This window comes from Marmota monax, unplaced genomic scaffold, assembly GCF_021218885.2.
Source record: "Marmota monax isolate L192 unplaced genomic scaffold, Marmota_monax_Labrador192_F-V1.1 WCK01_AAM20220418_F8-fsc00028, whole genome shotgun sequence".
NCBI classification, from domain to species: domain Eukaryota; kingdom Metazoa; phylum Chordata; class Mammalia; order Rodentia; family Sciuridae; genus Marmota; species Marmota monax.
Window position 1 is genome coordinate 11,658,380 of NW_026694779.1, and position 19,778 is coordinate 11,678,157.

The 19,778-nt window shown below is 38.1% G+C and overlaps 1 protein-coding gene across 7 annotated transcripts in view; it reads right to left on the reverse strand.

Annotated features, from left to right (window-relative positions):
- Window positions 1–1,070: 1,070 nt before the first annotated feature.
- Window positions 1,071–19,778, reverse strand: part of Chl1 (cell adhesion molecule L1 like) — a 192,125-nt gene continuing 173,417 nt past the window's right edge. For 6 of the 7 annotated variants that reach the window (XM_058573011.1, XM_046425672.2, XM_058573013.1 and 3 more), the window contains 9 exons: window positions 18,538–18,760; window positions 17,196–17,311; window positions 16,850–17,054; window positions 16,362–16,484; window positions 13,843–14,022; window positions 10,035–10,196; window positions 9,268–9,399; window positions 7,265–7,337; window positions 1,071–5,041 (listed from right to left, as the gene is read on the reverse strand). In XM_058573011.1, coding sequence (XP_058428994.1) covers window positions 4,825–5,041; window positions 7,265–7,337; window positions 9,268–9,399; window positions 10,035–10,196; window positions 13,843–14,022; window positions 16,362–16,484; window positions 16,850–17,054; window positions 17,196–17,311; window positions 18,538–18,760 — 1,431 coding nt within the window. In that variant the 3' untranslated portion in view covers window positions 1,071–4,824. The remainder of the gene's footprint in view (window positions 5,042–7,264; window positions 7,338–9,267; window positions 9,400–10,034; window positions 10,197–13,842; window positions 14,023–16,361; window positions 16,485–16,849; window positions 17,055–17,195; window positions 17,312–18,537; window positions 18,761–19,778) is intronic. The other variant, XM_046425670.2, reaches the window with a different exon arrangement.

A 19,778-nucleotide genomic window follows, 5' to 3' on the forward strand; every position in this document is an offset into this window, starting at 1 on the left:
ATATAGGATCAGATTGCTCACACAGTGGCTGCTATATTGATGATACAAATGCCATTGTATTAGAACAGCTTAGTAACTTACTAAACTGTACATCCTTGGAAAGTGGCTTCACTCAATCTGTGTATTGTATTTTATGGACTATCAAGTGAGAATAGAAAAAGAAGAGACCGGTTTCATTGAATATTTCAGTTTCTGGTAAGAACACAGAATAATCATCCTAAAAACATTCAGGACGCTTATTGTGGAAAAATATTTCTGGAACAATCTCCCCCCTCCCAGTTTCTCATAGAAGTAAAGGGAATATGATGTTTGTGATTCATTTAAAATAATTTTTCTGAATTGCTACTTTGTAGACTTCACATATGTAATTGTTTTATGTATATTATTTCCTCTATTATATATCTTGACCACATATCTCAAAACCAAAAGTTTGTAAACATAATCAGTGAATCAGCATGAAATGAAACACACCATTCTTTAGCATTTTTTTAAGAGGATGTGAAGGAGTGGAGGAATTAAAGAATATGTATTATATAATGGTTATTGACCTGATTTTGGACTCAACAGCCATGGGTTTAATTTCTAGTCCTTGCTCACAGTAGTAACACCAAGTTACTCAGCCTCCTTGTGCCCTAGTTCTAAAGCCAAAGGTTAGTCCAAGGCTAAATGTGAGAATGTATGTAAGATTCTTAGTACAAATGAAAGGATTTCAAGGTTTTTTTCAATAGATTGTCTACCAAGCCAGACTGGGTGTCCCAACTCTAAAACACTGTGAAAAATACCTGCTAGCCATATTTGAAAGTATAACATACTGGACATCCTCTTGAAAAAAAAAATAACAGATGAATATACTTTGATCTTAAAGTTATATGTGTTTAAGTATAAATTTTATTGACATTACATTTTATAGATCTTCATGATGTCAAGTACTCTATTTGCAAAAAAAAAATTGAATTCTAATTCAAATCAAAGGACTTTACTTATGCCTCACTTATAGTTCATTGATTTATACTTCATTCATTATGAATGATTCTTCTTAAAAAACGGATAGAAAACAATCCAGACATCTGTAGAGTACATGAAGTTGAACTTTTATTTTGAAAGCTGAATTTCATGTGTAGTGAAAATAGTTTTGAACCATACATAGTCAGAAGCATAATACAAACACCACCTACAATACAAACACATTTCAATAAAGTTCTACTGTGAGTATTAACCTAAGTAAAAAATAAAAATGGAAATTGGGGAGGAACCTGCTCTACATATTCTCATCTCTTCTGATGATATAATCAAACAATGTAAGATACAAAACAACGTAAGCTTTGGCTCAGCCCTCCTTATTACGCTATAGGAACACTGGGATATGTACTACCACAGATTACAAACCCAATCCCATTATAACCAATTTAAAACTGTTACAAGAATTATATCTTAAAGGCATGTAAACATCTTTAGGGGTTCAATTGGCAATTACGTTTCAGATGCTTAGAAAAACACACCAACATTCTTATTATTGTCTTCTCTTTAGCTCATCTCTTCCATGAATATAAAATAGGAAAAATATTATTTGAGACTTCCAGCATAATTTCATTGTGCTCTACACGTTTATAAACATGGGTACATCTAAAATATCAGATGCCTTTATACCAACAGAATAAATTCACCAAATTCACATTTTCTTATAAATATGCATGCAAAATTAGTGGAAAAAAACACTTTCATATAGCAAAGACCCTGCTTAATTTTCTTCTGATTAATAATTTTCAATGGCATGTGCAAATCGTACTGCTCGGCAAGCAGTAGATTTATTTTTTTTATTGTTTTTCTGTAGAGTTGTTCTTCTATAAAAATATATTTATGTGCTCGCAGGATAAAAGTTGAGTTGGTGTGTGTGTGGGGAGGGGGTGACTTTTAGATACATAATTCGATTCCAGGTTTGTTTATGAAGTTAAAAGGCATCTTAGCTTTTTATCATTTGCAAATTTATATTCATAAAAAAAGAACACCCTGTGACGAAGATCATTAGCACTTCGTAAGTTGAGAGTTTGAAGCGAAGGAGTGAAGCCACTTGCCTAAGGTTGATGTATAAAATTAGAGCTGGAACCAGGAAGAGGAGTAGGATCTACTCGGCCCTTGGACAGCTCGCTAGGAGGCTGTCCCCATCCACGATCCTTGAGATCATATGCACTCGACCACATTAAAGTCACATTGACGGTACACCAGAGACAGTAAAGCCAATTAAGGACAGAATTCTAGGTACTGGCTGCTCTTATTCAGTGGGCATTTTGCAAGTAATTATTGCCTATTAATAACCAACACTGCACATCACAGACTCTGTTACTCATTTTCTGAAAGAAAAGGATAAAATCCAGTTTAACCTACTTGATTTTGTTTTTCATTTAAAACTTATTCTGACTCTTATAACACATGAATAATTTCATAACTAAAACCAGGGAAAGTCATGGAATTCCATGTTGAATGTTTCTAGGAAAAGCCACGTTGTATTGAGAAGAGGCATCAGATAGGGCACAAGACAGACACGATCCAATCTCATTTTTCATGCCTGTCAGTTTTGACCCTCTGAAAATATGACTAGGCACCTTGTTTCTCAGCTAAAGGATGACAAAGTCTCAGAGTCAATATTTCCATATCTGCATTGACTTCTGACTTAAGATTCTAATATTTCTAAAGGATCGAATTCTCACCTTTGAGACATTATTTCCAATCTGCAAGACCTTCTTAAAACCACTTTTTCAGGGATGACCAAGAAGAGGAATAGAATAATGGCAGAATTGAACTTGAGAGTCCCAGCCTTCACCTGGTCGGGAGCTGAGCGTCACACATGCCTCTCAGAAAAATCTAGACATGAGGATACCTCTGATTTCTGTGCCTTAGAAATCAGCTCCTGCTAGAGGCTCAAACTGCAGTGTTGGATGTGAGGACCCTTGCAATCACATGGGTGGGGGGCGGGATATCTCCCTCGGTGAATGTTTATTTCCAGGGAAGTGTGGTCAATTCCAAGCCCATCAATATGGTTTTAAGTAAGACTTGCATCTCTGGCCCGTGGGCTTGCAGGACACATGAGGTTAAAAGGACAATTATTCCATGCACATGACTTCATCAGCCATTATTAATGTCTCAGGGTTGGGTCCCCAAGATACATCATGGATCACATAAATTATAGGTTCAGAATTAACAGTACACATTAAATAATCACATTTCAAAAAAAAATAAAGCAACATCTGTGAGTCAATTTCTTTTAAATACCTAATCGTTTCAGGGTGAGGTTAAACAGGTTTCTATTAAATGAGAAGTTGAACACTCAATTTTACAGATAGGTATGAACAGTCCTTCGTACCACTTTCTACAACATTTCCATATATTATTTTGAAAAGGACCTACTAGGAGCCCACAAACCAGGAACTCAATTCCCTGAATTTGCACTGACTTTGACAGGAGGAAATTATAGGGGAAGAAAAAGAAAATCTCACTATAAATGCATTTAAAATGTGATCTACACAAATCTATGCATAGGAATGTGCACTGTCAATAAATTTTCTTTGTTGGGGACTGGGATAAGGGAACACTCAACAACAAAAACTTACTCTGAAAAACAGGAAATCATTTCCCTCCATATTTATATGAGCTTTGATTTTGAGGCGGTTGGAAAAGCACGATATAAGAACAAAATCCAAAGGCTTCATACAAAGTCTTCAGTTCAGGAAGCTCAGGTCACTGGCTGCAGTTTGGAAGAAGGAAGACGGCAATCTAACTATATACTCTACCTGTACAGACATGCCTGCCCGGGGTTCTTTTTCCCACTCCAAAATAAAACACATCTATGGTTTTAAATTGTGGAAATACTAACGTAATCTGTACAATGCATTCATGAAACATATGCCAATGTACCACCACATAAACAAACAAAAAAAGGTCACAGTGACCAACTGGGAAATGATGACATAGAAATGCCTATTAGAATTCAGAACCAGGTACTACACATGACACCTGTTCTTTGTACAAGGACCTTCTGACCACTGCACCTTTGAAGCTAAAGTTAGTGCCACAAGAAAACAAGCTAAAAATGAACAAGAAATGAAGATGCTTCTGAATGTTATAACTGATAAAAAAAAAATTTTCTTAAAAAAATTGATATTGAAATTAAAACGTTATAACTCTGTTTTAAACATGATCATCTCTGGGGCAAAGAGTTAGGAGCTCAATAAATACTAGTTGCTTTTTTCACCTAAAACTTTTTTTTTCTACTAACATTTAAATAATAAATTCAGACTGTATATATTCAAGGAAGTGTTTTAATAAGATATTCATATTTCTTTTTTCTTTAACATTTTAAATAACCAGTTTGCTTAGGATCTTTTGAACCTGCAAGGAAGCAAAGTCACCCAGACAGTTCTCAGAGACTGAATACCAATGTGTACACAGAGATTAAACCCAAAGGTGGCAAATCAATGCACACAGTGAACAGGAAAAAATCAGGCGATGTGGAGTGCTCAAGGGGTGCTTTGGATTCAGAGGAGGTGGATCTAAACCCAGGATCTGTTGTTGTGTTCTGCATTGTGAGCACCTGCAAAGTAAAGCAAAAAAAATAAAATAAAATAAAATAAAATAAGACGTGGCCTGAAGTGTCTGGTGTTCCATCTTTGAAGGCAGTGCTGTTATGATTCTCCACCTCTCTGCAGCGCGTGGCACTCGGGATGCCAATCTGCAGGCATGTTTCTATTCCTACGTGAACGTTCTTGCTCCCTTGGACAGATGCACATGGAAGGTTGGGGTGACACGGGACCTCCTTTGCATGGGCGGTGTTTATGCTCGAAGTGGAAACGTTGCTGTGGAGCTTCCGTTGCTCTCCACAGATCCCTTCTCCTTGGACCCCGTGTAAGCGCCAATAAACGATCCGTCTTCGTTGAAGAGACCGTGGTCTCCCTCTCCGTACTCGACTAAGCTGTCAGCACTTTCCGTGGCTTGCATGTCCCGATGGAGGGACCGAAGGCTTCCTTTGAGGGGTTTCTCATCACTGTCACTGGGAAGTAAAAAAAGAAGGGTTCAACAGAATCCAGTGCTCATCATAGGCATCCGAAGCAAGACCTTCTCCCCGGTGCCAACAGGCTTTAGAATTCTCCAGGGGTTCTTATTAGCATGGGAGACAGGTAGGGACGGGAAGCTCAGAGGACATTTTCACAAATCAGTTACTTAAAGAGTCACAAGTGAGCTGCACCTTTCTCAGTAATGGAGAAATGATTTTTCTATCACTCACAAAACTTCTGTTTCTCTTAAATTCAGGAGCTTTGGGGGTGGGTAGGGGGGCATGTGGAGATTCAACCTATTGATTGGCAAAGAGGCACTATGGTCTCAAAGTCTGTGAAACCCCTAAATTCACACAGTGAATTGGGAGGTGATTATTAATCATGAGGTTAGAGCCTCATGAACATAATTGGCACCTTAAGAAAGGTCCAGAGAACCCCCCCTGCTCCTTCCAACACATGAGGACATGGGAGAAGGTGCCAGGTGAGAATAAGAAAATTGACTCTCATCAAACACTGAATCTGCCACGACCTTGACCTTAGACTTTCCAGGCTTGGGGAAGTCACCTAGGTTATGGTATTTTCTGATAGCAGCCTAAATGCACTAAGACAAAAACCATGCTATTTCTCTTGATTTATGATTCTTCAGAGATGTTGGATTTCAAGCCTTGATCTTCTCTCTTTAGTTTTGGTCCCAGAGATTCTCCCATTTCCTTCCCCAATTTTTCCTTTGTTTAACTTAACCAATCAATAAAAGTTAACAAATTCAGATATGTTAAACTGAAAATAAGAAGAAGAGGTTGGTATTTTAAAAACATAAGTGCTGTACGTCTATTAATAGGGTGGGTTTTGCTTTTCAAGAGAAGCAAATTGAATTTAGCAAACTATATAGTGATACAATTTTCTAAATTTCTGATCAGGATTTTTTTTTTAAAGTACCAATTAGTTTTATAAAGATGAATATCAGAAAAAAATTAATTTATAAAACCTGAAAAAGCAATGATTCAGAAAAAAAAATCTAATTTAAACATATAGATTTTTGATGTGTGTATACACCAGTGCTATTCATCAAATATCTAACCTCAGCCTTCTGGGAACATGGCATGGTGGTACTTCCTATCCACACAGAGTTATTCATCTCCACATGTAACTTGCTTTGGCCAAAGAAAACTAAGGAAAGTTGGCCTGTGTCACTTTCAAGAGGGAAATGTGGAGCCAGGGCTCCATTTCCCAGGTTCTGTTTACACTGCTGTGTGGACGCTGGATCCTCATCCAGCCCTGATGCTCTTAAGTGACCAGGAGTAAGCCAGGCTTACTTTAGGTTGCATATGAGGGATCCCTGGAAACACTCTTGTGGCAATACAGGAATATTCAGAGGTGACATGATTAGATTACGAGAGCTATAATCTCATCGGTGGATTAATCCATTCGATGGCTTAATGATTTAATGTACTAGTGAGTGGTAACTGTAGGCAGTTGGGGAGTAGCTGAAGGAAGTAGGTCACTGGGGTGTGCTCTGTTTCCCTTCTTCCCTGACAGTATTAGGCATTAGACCCAGGATTGCTTTACCACTGAACCACATCCCCACCATTTTTTATTTTTTATTTGGATACAAGATCTTACCAGGTTGACTTTGAACTTGCAATCCTTCTTAGTCACCCCAGTTGGTGGGATTACAGGCATGCATCACCACACCTGGCTGAAAAGGAGTCCCAACACATCGTGGAGAGCCCCCTACTTTACACTTCACTTCTTGCTCTTTCTCCCATGTATGGCACCCTTATATACTATTGTATGTTTGGCCGTGCTCTGCCCAGCAACTACAGCGACACAATCTTCTCATCCTTATCTCTTTTGGATATTTCTTTCTGTAGAATCCACCCAGGCAGAAATCCCTTCCCTTTTGTGTAACTAGTTAATTTCAGTTAATTGCATCTATAAGTATCTTCCCCTCACGGACTTGTGTCATCTAGAGGGCTGGGTTTGTAACCTATTTACCTTCGTAGGTGCATGGAAGGTATACGCATGTGTCTGTGGATACAAGAGTGAATGTGACCGAGGTTCACTGTGGCCATGCTAAAGAGTGATTTTAAGATACTTCATCCACTCCAAGGAGATATTCCAGCTAAGTAACAGCGGTGTCCTTGTATCACACGCCCTTTTTTGCACCTTTAGTACACCTGATGAATATGTGCATTTTGAAAAGGAAGGTTACCATTTACCTGTATTCACCAAAAGTTTCATCTTTCACGGACTGGACTTCTGGATCCGGATGTAAGTCCTCTTTTTCTTTCACTGAAAAATAAAAAATAAAAAAGTAGGGATGTGGATAATGCAAAAATTTGCTTTGGCAGTGCAGTTGAAAGGCAGTGAATCAAAAAGAACAGCATAATTCCAGGTTTTCTGAAACCAGTGATAAGAAAGAAAAGGAATTGTCTGGGTTGTATGTAGTTTTCATTATGCCGGCCGTATGCTGCCAATCTTCGGGAGATTACTTGATATTATATTGTCCACACATCTTGAAAGAGTCACTTTATACTGGCCCCTCGATGAAGACCAAATTAGTGAATATTCATTTTACTATCCAAACATTTTCAAGATGCCCTATCAGATCTGTCATTAAACTAACATGTATAAAAGAAATCAATCATTTAATTACTCTGTATCACTGTCTTACTAAAATTGCCTCAACAACAAATTATCAAGGGCTACTGCAACATTTTGAAATTTAGATTTATTTCCAACAGTGGGATACAAGTCATGGTTTCCCTTTCCTTGGAAAATGGAAATAAACCATCCTCCTTTTTGGCACTTAGTACTAGTACTGTCCAGACAATTCTCTTAGTTTTCATTCAATTTGAAAAGATGGACTGTCTTTTTTTTTTTTTTTAACGGCATGATTTGAGGAACTTCTTTAAAAATATATGAATCTGCACTTCACTAATAGTTTTTTTGTTGAGGATACCCAAAGAGGAATGCTAAATCTCTTTAAAAGTTTCCAATGAGAGATGTAGAATATTCATGAGCCATCACGAATATAATTCATAATTGAGAGAAAAACCTGAGATGCATAACTGCACAAATTATCCATGGAATTTAAAAAAACTGGAGAAAATTGTACCCTTGATGGTTCTATGTATAGGATGGATTCCCAATAAATATTTGCTGGAGGAACCACTTGCTAATAACAAATAGTTGTGGGGTCTAAACCTTCCCTCCTATAAAAAGCAGGATGAATTCTAAGCAAAATTATTTATGATAATACATATATCCGAAAAAAAGACAAAATAAGTTTGAAAGGTGAATGCAATTAAAATAAAAGCAAACATTATAGAAAAAAAGAATGCTTTCTATTTATACGGAATACACCATTAACTCAAGAGGTGGGGTACCCAACTGATGTCATGTTAAATAGCACCACATTGTTATTCATGCATGGCCAAGGCAATGCAATGGTTAACTCAAGCAACATAGAGTAGTGGAGCCAGTGCTCTGGAAGGCACTAGAACAAAAACGTCAGAGTCATGTATGTATACAGAAGCATAGTATAGTTGGGTACAGGGGTCACTTGTTCTTAGGACATTCCTCTCATTTGTGGAAGCTAGAGGGATGCGGAGAATTAGGGGTGGGGCATCTCATAATTATAGAAGGGAAACCAGTAGAGAAAATAGACCAGGGGGAGGTCCTGAGGAATTAAACTGATGCTATGTGTATATAGGATTGTGACCCAATGATGTCATGTGTCTGGATGACAGTGATCCCATGATGTTAGGTGCATGAATGACTATGACCCCATGACGCTAGGTGCACAGAAGACTGCAACCCTATGATATTCATATAATAATGAACCCCACCCTTATGTATTATTATGATGCATTAATAAAAATTAAATTAAAAAACAAAAAGCACCTGTGTGATTTATGAATACATGTCCTTAATATCTCAGATATTTTATGGATAGAAAATAAAAGCGTGGAACTATTATGTGCCTTGTTAGAGCCTGTTTTAAATACTAGAAACTAGAGAGCAACTAACTACTTAGAGATAATAGGATAGACCACACATATTCTCTTTAGTTGGTTCATTGAGCAATATTCTCCATCTAGTATATTTATGGAATTTGCTTAAGTTTCACTTTGATGTGCAATATAAAATAAAGGTTTCTGAAGAACGCATCCCAGAAAACACCATTTGTTAAAAATCACTCAGGAAGAAACAGTCTTACCTGAGTACTTCCCACCTTTATTCCTCTTCACAAAGCAAACAGTTAACAGTATCAGTGTGAGAAGAGCGATTGCACACATCAATCCGATAAACCAGCCTTGAGTGGAGATGTCATCATACAACCCGGCATATTCTGTTGTACGAAAAGAAGTCACAACACTTAACGCTAGGAACAGTATGTATATATCACATCACTTTGGGGGGGAAATCAGAATTTTTTTAAAACAACCAAAATGACATCGATATTATTTTTCCTTGGAATGATCCCAGAAGAAAAGTGATCTGAGGGTCTTTCCTTGGCAGGGGGGGGTGGGGTGGACACTAAGGAATCATTCCATATTTATTAAGAAAGTTGCTTTGATTGGGAAGAAAACCAGAGAGGACAGTGGAGACAGGTGACGTTCAGTAGGCAAGAAGCAGAGGGGCTAAGAAAGCAAGAGCTGACTTGGTTATAAGCACAACGCCATGGAGCCTCTGGGGGTTGGGGTTGGGTTCTTGTTTTCCTTTTAGTTTTCGTTATTAACATGCGTTAATTAGCAGGAGGTATTTTTAAGCAACAACTCTGGTAGAAACCGTAGGGATCAACTGAACGACTGCGGGGTGTTTTTCGTTTGGATGATTTTAAAATGCTGTGGCAATAAAAATGGACATGATGCCCTTCGTAGCTAAGGGACTCTCTGGTTTTGTCTTTAATGTGAAATGTAAAATGAATTCACCGGACACAGAGGGACGGCCTAAGACTACCCCAAACAGAAGCTCGTTTCTCACCTCTCCCTCTTGTCTCAATTACATCTTGAAAAATACTATCGTTATCACCCCAATTCTTAGTCATGAGGTGAACTATATGTTCCGCTCCCGGCTCAAATACCTCTACGGGGTGAATCTTTTGAGTAAGATTTACTCCTTCTGTCATCTTCCTGACACCTTCACCTGAGAAAGGTACACAGTGAAATCATATAAATTATGTCATCACTGAAAGGCAGGATATGACAGGTAAAAAAAAAAAAAAAAATTCTGTTATTTGAGATGAAAAAAAATCAAGCCATTTTAGTATTTTATTTTCTTAAATAGGTCTTGAATAATGGAATGAATGAGAATATCAACATTTCAAGACTTGTTTTTTTTTAATATGCTGAAATGAATAAATGAAATGAGTTTGATTCATGGGCTCTTGAGATGATAGGTTGTGGATGGAATGGTCTATAAATCTGCCCGGTCATGTGAGTGGTTCAAACCCAAACACAGACTTCAAAGAAGTTATATTCTGTAATGTCCAATTTGGATTTTCATAGACCTAGTGGGGAAATGACAAAGGCCTGTTTGATTTATAATTGACAGCATATGGCATTATGATTTCACTTAAATATATTTAAAATAACTAAATACTAAATCACTATATTATGTATGTACATATAGGTATATACACATGCATATACACCTATAAATGCATACATATTCTTTTCGACTCGATCTTCTCTATAAATACTGATGGAATAGCATCATAATATGGTTATATATTAAATATTTGAAATTAATGGAAATTTAAGCTACATAAAGTGCAGGTTTATAGGTACATTTAAATGGAATGGTTTCACTGACATTTTTGAAAGTGGTATGAGAAATTAATAATTTTCCAAAAAGAATTATCGATATGTCAATACATTGATGGTAGAACCTCAGAGTAACAGATGAAAATGAGTCAAGTTTCATTAAATTTCATAAATTTCATTTCAAGTTTCATTAAATTTCATCTCAAGTTTCATTACATACATAAAATTTCTGATCTTGCAACCAAATATGCAAACTATTTTTGCATTTAATATATAGTTTTGCTAGGAATCAACTCAATTTTACAAATGCAAACCTGAAAACGATATAACAATTTATACATGAAATAAAGTGTTTCTTATTTAGAATATAAGGACTTATGTAAACTCTGTCTCAAATGGGTATATGTTACCTTCAATATTTGGTTATAACTTCACTATAGAATACAAATTGCTTATATAGTTAATGAACAACTGAAAGCCTTTATTTAAAGTGGCACCCTGGACAACATAAGGTCAGTTATATAGCTGAGCAAAGCCTTTAGGATTAATCAACGTTGAAATAGAATGCAATCAATTTTGAGCCTGGGGAAAAAAGAAATATTAGTATAATGTTAAGTAGTTCAAACTTTTGAAAAAATAGAGAAAAGCATATGATTTATTGAAACAACTAATCACATAAAATAATATTTCTAATTAATTTCATTTATTTTCCCTCTCTCAGATTATGGAATGGGAGTCACCTGAAAATTGGAGCAAAAACCAGAGGACATTTAAAAAAAATGCATGTCTATGACATAACACAGTATAAATAAGCACCAAACCATCTTAAAATGGGCTATGTAGGCAGAGCAGGAAGAAGACAGACATGCAGTAGTAGATTCCAATTTGCACAAAAGGTATCATTTTTTGCAGTATCTAATGATGCCAAGATGCATCTCTTCAGCAGAAATATACATTTTTTTTTGCAAAGATCATGTTGAAACCCAGTGTGGGGTGGAGGGGGGGAAGGATAAGACATATGGCAAGACATGCCTAAAGAAGAGAAATCAGTGTCAACTGGGGAAGGGAACAGTAGCTGGTAATTGAAAATGAAAATTCCTGAAAAAGAGCACAAACACTCTAGTAAGGAACATTTTTATATTATCGACACATAAGACAATGAAGAACTCTGCTTTAAGATACTAGAGAACATTAGTGATATCTTTAGTTTGCAGAGAGATGATTTAGCACCAGTTAAAATCACACACACGGCATTTCCACCCTCCACACCCCAATTTGTCAAGCATGAATGCAACCCAGCTCCAAATTTTCAACCTACATGCTAGAATGTGCAACATTGGTGAGGCAATTGTGTGATTTTTTTTTCCTTTGATGCTGCAAATTGGCAAGAATCCGACTAGCATTTCCCATGAATCTCATGTTCCTGTTTCTATCCAACAACCATTTCTGTGCCTTCAAACCTGGTGTTAAAAATAACGGAATTTATTTGTATATATTTAGAGGATGTATTTAGGTGACGACTATTTCGACTTCTCATCTCTGAATGGAACCCTGGATGCCAGTTTGAATCCCTAAGAAATAAGATCTTTTAGTCACTAGAAAGTGTCCAACCACCCTCTTGAAGTTAGTTTAAATTTTATGAGAAGATAAATCAGTTTCTTGCACTTAGTGTTCTATTCTCCCTTGGGAATAGTTTTTGGATGCCTTTGCGGGTTATCTGAATGTATCTACTTCCTATTTAAGTGAGTTTTAAGTGTTTAAGGATTTGGAAGAACATAAAAATTTTGTTAACAAGATAAAGTAGAAGCCGGGGTGTGGTGGTGCACACATTTAATCCCAGCAGCACGGGAGGCTGAGGCAGGAGGATCCCAACAAAGCCAGCCTCAGCAACAGTGAGGTGCTAAGCCAACTCAGTGAGACCCTGTTTCTAAATAAAATACGAAATAGGGCTGGGGACGTGGCTCAGTGGTTGAGTGCCCCTGAGTTCAATCCCCAGTACCAAAAAGAAAACAAAGAAGATCAAGTAGAAACAAGAAGAGGTAGAGACACACTGATTTACGGTGACTCACAAACTCATGTCTATTTAAAATCTCTCTTTAATAAATGATAGACAATTTAATGTTCTTCTTTACTGTTTTCTCCTCTTGGTATTTCTTCCCCCTGAATCTGTTGTTTTTCTAATCTACAATTTGGAAAAGCATTTACAACAGAACGATATTTGCCACCTGCTACATGGTAAACAAATGCGTGTATTTCCCTTCTCCAATACCCACTGCTTCTTTTTCCACCAAATCCCCCCAGGTCTGACCAGCCTGAACCCTTCAGAAGTCCTTCTTAACTTCTTAGTGATTTACACCAGTTCCTCTGATGCTTTTCCCTTTACTCTGCAAGCTTATTTCTCTGCTGGTGCCTATGGGTATTAAAAAAAATTTTAGGAAGAACACTGCTAACATCATAACTGGAGAAATAATTCAGGAAGGAAAATGGTTATAAGATAGAAAAGTCTAGTTGAATAAGGAGAATTGAACTGGAAGTGAAATCATAATTACTTTCCATTCAGGTAGTTGGTATCAACCACCAGATAGTAAAACAAAAGAGACATATAAATCTATGCATGATATGAATCCAGGTCTGGAAATAAGACACATTATCTCTGTGTTGCAAAATGCCTGTTGAGGCAAAAGGCAAATATTATCCTTTATGGATTCATTACTCAAGGAAAAAATATCCCTCCACCAACCTCATGAATGATGTTATGACCTCGTGTCTCCTACTTTAATTAAGAAGAATTACAGTTCCTGGACTTAGTGTAGGCTCGGCTGGGGTCTGATTGCTGCTGTTCATAACTCATCCGTGTGAACTTTGCCAACAGTGTTAGTAAATTCCGTATCTATGCTCACGGGAAACAGAAGGTCAGACAGATTTGGACTGCAATCTTTCCTCATTTCCCATGAGTGCATGGTGCATTTCTTTGTTAGAACCACGGGTGTGTCAAGACACAAGGTGCAGAAGGCTGGGGTACTTACTCCCTTCTCCCAAGGTGGCGCTCTCCTCCGTGATGGGCTTCCCACAGCCTTTGGAGGTGCAAGCTCTCAAGTAGAACTTGTACTTGGTGGTTGCATTGAGGTTTGAGAGACGCCAGCTGGGTTTGGTTGGAGTTGAAATGTTGACAGCATTTAATTCTCCAATCTCATAGGTGTCATTGACTAGAGGAATAAACCAAGATAATGATGCCTCACATTTCACATTACTCAAGGGACACGGCCCCTTAGTTTTGCTTATTCATATGCCTGTGTTACACAAGAAATTATTTTAATTATTCATAACTATCGACTCATCAAATCTTAGGGTATAGATGGGATTACTGATTACTCAGGCATTGGGGGATGACTGAGATTGATCAAGAATAAACACTTTGCCCAGATCTACAGTCGGTAATTGGCAAACTGAGATTTGCATAAACCATCATCATTTGACCCCAGAGATTGCATTCCTAATCGCTATGCCATATTGGAACCAGCCACCTTCATAGTACTCATTAAAAATGATGGACCTTCCCCCATTATTTTCATTGTATCCTTGACTTAAGTACTTTTAATCTTCTCCTGGAGGGACAATTTAGACAATGATTATATGGTTCCTAGTTTAATGTGTGTCACCAAATAAGTACGTATGTTCCTTGAATTACAATGAAGTTACATATACCCCCAGGTAAGTGTTCTCGGTATGCCTCAATTCCTGCTTCCGTGGAATACTGACAGTACTGATCTTAGTTGTTGTTTTTTTTATTTTATTTTAATAAAATAATGCAGAGAATGTATTTGGTAATGATCTTGCTACACAGCAAGCATTCAAAAAATGCTACTTCCATTTGAATCTGGCTTACAAGTAGCTAAATACACGCACCCAACTCTGCAGAAGTCATCGCTGCAAAAGCTGCAAGATCTTTAAGTGATGCATGAGTAGCACATTGGAGCTCTGATGGGCTGGCTTTCCTAAGCCCCTTAGACTGGATTTCTTCTCGTTTTTTTCATCATACAAGATTTCACACCCTCAAATTCTAAAATCCTCATTGTTAGGCTACTGCGTAAGTTTTCTGTGGTCTCCTCAGCCCCAGATTTTCCATTTAACTTGATGCTTAGATGAGAAGATTGTTATAGCAAGGATGTCCTACAATTTCAAAATGATCTAATTTTGCTTAAACATTTTCAGTCCCATGGCACAGAAGCATATGGGCAGATTATTTTCTGAGTCATGATCCAAAGACAACACTTTGGTCCTCTCCGTGTTACCTGAACCAGTGTGAGGGTGATATAGGCTTCTGCACACACAAGTACGTTTAGGGTTGAGACCAGAACCGTGTATTCCAGGCAGATGAGACAGTGCAGTATGAGAGTCACGGTGCTTTGAATCTTCACTTAGCAGATTATGCTAAGTGAAGCTAGCCAATCCCTTAAAAATAAATGCCAAATGTCTTCTTTGATATAAGGAGAGCAACTAATAACAGAATAGAGAGGAGAGCATGAGAAGAAGATCACCACTAAACAGGGACGAGAGGTGGGAGGGAAAGAGAGAGAGAAGGGAAATTGCATGGTAAAGGAAGGAGACCCTCATTGTTATACAAAATTACATATAAGAGGAAGTAAGGGGAAAGGGGAAAAAAACAAGAGAGAGAAATGAATTACAGTAGATGGGGTAGGAAGAGAAGATGGGAGGGGAGGGGAGGGGAGGGGGGATAGTAGAGGATAGGAAAGGCAGCAGAATACAACAGACACTAGTATGGCAGTAGGTAAAAAAGTGGATGTGTAACTGATGTGAATCTGCAATATGTATATAGGGTAAAAATGGTAGTTCATAATCTGCTTGAATCAAATGTATGAAATATGATATGTCAAGAACTTTGTAATGTTTTGAACAACTAATAATAATAAAAAAATATTTTTTAGTTGTCAAGATGGACCTTTTTTTATTTATTTATATGCAGTGCTGAGAATTAAACCTGGTGCCTCATGCATGCTAGGCAAGTGCTCTGCCACTGAACTACAACCGCAGCCTCTTGAATCTTCTTTATGTTGCATGGTAACTGTCCCTGATCAAGTTTCTTAATTCCCAAGGCCTCTGTTTATAAATTGTAATGAATAGTAAACACATGTTTTCTGGCACCCACTGACACATTATTATTCTTCTGGAACTGAGGTCTACAAACTTTTTATACCAAGAGATACACCATAGATATTTTAGACTCTGAGGACCAGGAATCCTCTGTGGCAACAACTCTGGTTGGCCAATCTAGTGAGAACACAGCTCCACGCAATATGTAAATAAGAGGACATGGTCTTGTTCCAATAAAGCTTTATTTATAAAAACAGTTGGGGGCTGAAATGTTCCTGCAAGTGGATTTACAGACCTGTGTGCTATAAAGGAAGTATTGCAGCCTCCAAAACATGGACTTAGGTGATCCTTAGGTCTTTAATACAGCATGCCAAATCCTCCTGTTAAAAAGTGACCTACAAGCAAGTGAACCCTGATGCAAATTGCTACTTACTTATCTGGTATTGTAACAGATAGCCAGTTAAGTTTCCGTTTAGTTTCTTAGGTAGTCCCCAGGATAAAGTGGCAGTGTCTTTATCAACTTTGATGACTTTGAGAAAAGCTGGTTGTTCAGGCACTAGAAAACACAAGGTCATGAACAAACACTCGTAAAAGTGGTAAGTTCCTAATAAGCCCTCTTAGATTACAAATTGTTACAGAAATTGAGGAGTTAACTCAAACAAGTATGTATTAACTATTAATAGGGGAGGCCATGTTTAATAAGGCCACTGGACAATTCCCATTGTTAAAATTATTATTGTACTTGGTTCTTTTCTTTTTAATTTTTAAAATTTTTTTTTAGTTGTAGGTGGACACAATACCTTTATTTTATTTATTCATATTTATGTGGTGCTGAGGATCAAACCCCATGCCTTACGAATGCTAAGCAAGCGCTCTACCACTGAGCCACAACCCCAACCCCTACCTTGGTTATTTTCTTACCTCCTTCTGGTGTTTGAAATATATAAGGCTCACTCTCGGGCCCAGCACCTTTGGAATTATAGGCTAAGACGGTCAAGTGAAATTCACTGAAGGGATCTAGGGAAGGGACCATTCCATAGTTTCTTTGTCCTGAAAATCTTAGAATGTTTACTTCCTTGGGATGCACTCTTCCATCCAAGAGACTCTTTGTTTTCCACCAATTTATCTGCAATGAAAACATGAGCCTTTTCACCTATCCATCACACATCAACCGCGGTGGCAGATTCTCTCTTGGCTTCCTCCAAAATTAGCTCACATGGCTCAGGAGAGACACAAGCAGAACAATAAGAAAAGGGGTGATAAAGACCTGGTATCCTTTCAGATGCCCGTGCACCCTGTCCTTGGGGATTGTTGACCAGCCAACTTTCACCAACGTGCTGTTTATAACGTCCACCCCATGGATCACCGGTGCTGTGTCAGGATCTGTTAAGCACAGAAGGTTGATGAGCTTTTTTAACCACCTCTAAACACAAAGATGACAATCCTTCCCTAGAGGTGATTCTCATACTGCTTAATCTAGGGACAAGACTTTCGTGAAATTAAATCTGAATGGAAACCAGATTTCCTCGTTACAGAGGAGTTTCTCAGCCCAAATGGGTTCCTGGAAGAGAATGCCCCATACAAAACTAAGAAATGGGGCTCTCTGGAGGTTTATCACGTGGGCAAATGTAAAGGGAATTTAAAACAACATACCGGGAAACATCCTGTGACCATCTTGTCTTTTAAAGCAAATGAGCTACACCAGCAATACAAAATACGACTTGGGAATTCGTTTAATCAAATATTTAAAAGCAAAAGCACTCATCGAACACATGCTATATGTCAGGCACAGTTCATAGGATTATTCTAAAGATTAAATTAGCCAACCCATGTAATCCTTAGAGTAATCTTATGAGATTGCTCTCATTATCCTCTTCTACAGGAAAGATTAATAACACGGAATAAACCCCAGACGTGCATCTGGGGCTAATAGGTCCTAAGTGCTGTGTTCCACTCTTTCTTTTTGAGTAGAAGAATCTGAAGATCAAGTGATGCTGAAAGAAATAATGAAAATAACTCCCCATTTGTAATGATATGGAACACAGAGACTTCTCTTTTTCTAGTCATGCTTGCAGCAGTTCAAATGCTATTAGCAATTAGTAATATGATCATATCACCAGCACTTCCTAACTGCTGCTGGGTGTAGGCATGAGTGTGTGTGTGTGTGTATACAATTCTATATACAAATCTGGGTCTTTGCCTTATTTGTAATAAGAAGTCTCCAGACAGACAGGTGAGGTTCATGGCTTGGCAGCAGATCTGTTGGGAAGTCCTTCAAAAGGAAGGGCAAAGCTAAATGAAGACCTTTAAAAGTTCAGGACAGTTGTATTGCTTAACTGAGCTCAGTGATAATTTCAGGTCCTTGATTTTCAAAATAGAGAGAGAACGTTTCTCTGGGAAAACAAAGTTGAAACATCCCAAGTACTTCTTCTGCACCCTGTATTGATCAACCATCCTGCACTCAACCTGCAAGTTATTTCTTTTACCTTTTCCAGCTCGTATATTCTCTTTGCATGCAGTAGGTGCTCAAAATGCTTGTGGACATAAATGCACTATGCTCAGGAAAAAGTGTTCCTGAGTGCTAAGGGGTTTCCGGGTACATCACTTACAGTCTTCTCCAGAATACAGGGTCACTGACTGCGGCTCAGGTGCAGCACCAAGCTGATTGACGGCTTGAACTTGGACGTCATAAGGTGCATAGACGGTAGCTGTCATCACCCGCAACGTGTGGTTTGTGACCGTTTCCTCTTCCCACTCCTCTGAGGTTCCCTTGGGCTTCCAGGACACTCTGTACTCCAGGCCCGGCCCATTCTGCTCCATGGACTTCAAAGGCTAAAATAGAAGCCCAAACACATTCAATGAATAGGTCAAGATGGAGTTTTACCGGCCATGAAGAAGAATGGCATTCTGTCACTCAAAGGTGAAGAGGTGGAACTGGAGAACATCATGCTGAATGAAATGAGTCCCAAGCAGAGAGTCAAGAGTTAAGTGTTTTTTTCTCATATCTAGAGAAAAAAAGGGAAAAGGGGGATTTCATGACAGTAGTGTACCCCTGCCTGTAAATCCCAGCGGCTTGGGAGGCTGAGGCAGGAGGATCCCAAGTTCAAAGTCAGCCTCATCAAAAGCAAGATACTAAGCCATTCAATGAGACGCTGTCTCTAAATAAAACGTAAAATAGGGCTGGGAAGGTGGCTCGGTGGTTGAGTGTCTCTAAGTTGAATCCTCGGTAACAAGAAAAAAAAAATAGATGAGAGACCAGTAGTAACAGGGTAAAGAAAGAGGGTCAGGGCAGGGAGGAGGGCAAGGAGAAATAGTGGGGAATAAAACTGACCAAAGTATGTTAGGTGCATGTATGAATATGCCACAGTGAACCCTCTATTATACATGAGTGTCTTGTACCAATAAAAAGAAAAACCCCATTTGATGTCATCATAGACATGTTGACCCAGAGACGAGATGAGCCATCCATCCTAAGTGGTATAAGCAATGCTACAAGAGAGGATCGCTTTTTTTTGGGAGATCTTAAATACTCTTCTTTGGTTCAGAACAGTTGTAAAATATTGCTGTTATTCTTTAGGTTTATGCTTGCAAATCAGTCCTGTGCCTTCCTAAGTAATGGGAAGCCCACACTTGAGATGCCTGAATTATGTTCCTTTGGTTAAATCTTAAAAGTTTTCATCTAGAAAACAATTTACAAATACATTCCACAGAAAGTTTTAGCTGGTGCAGGAACTTTCCATTATATATTATATTATCACTCCAACGTAATTCGCCGAAATGTATCCATGGATTCTTGAGTCATGAGTGGAATGTCCATGGTTTTCCGAGGAGAGCTCTCCTCCACAGGATT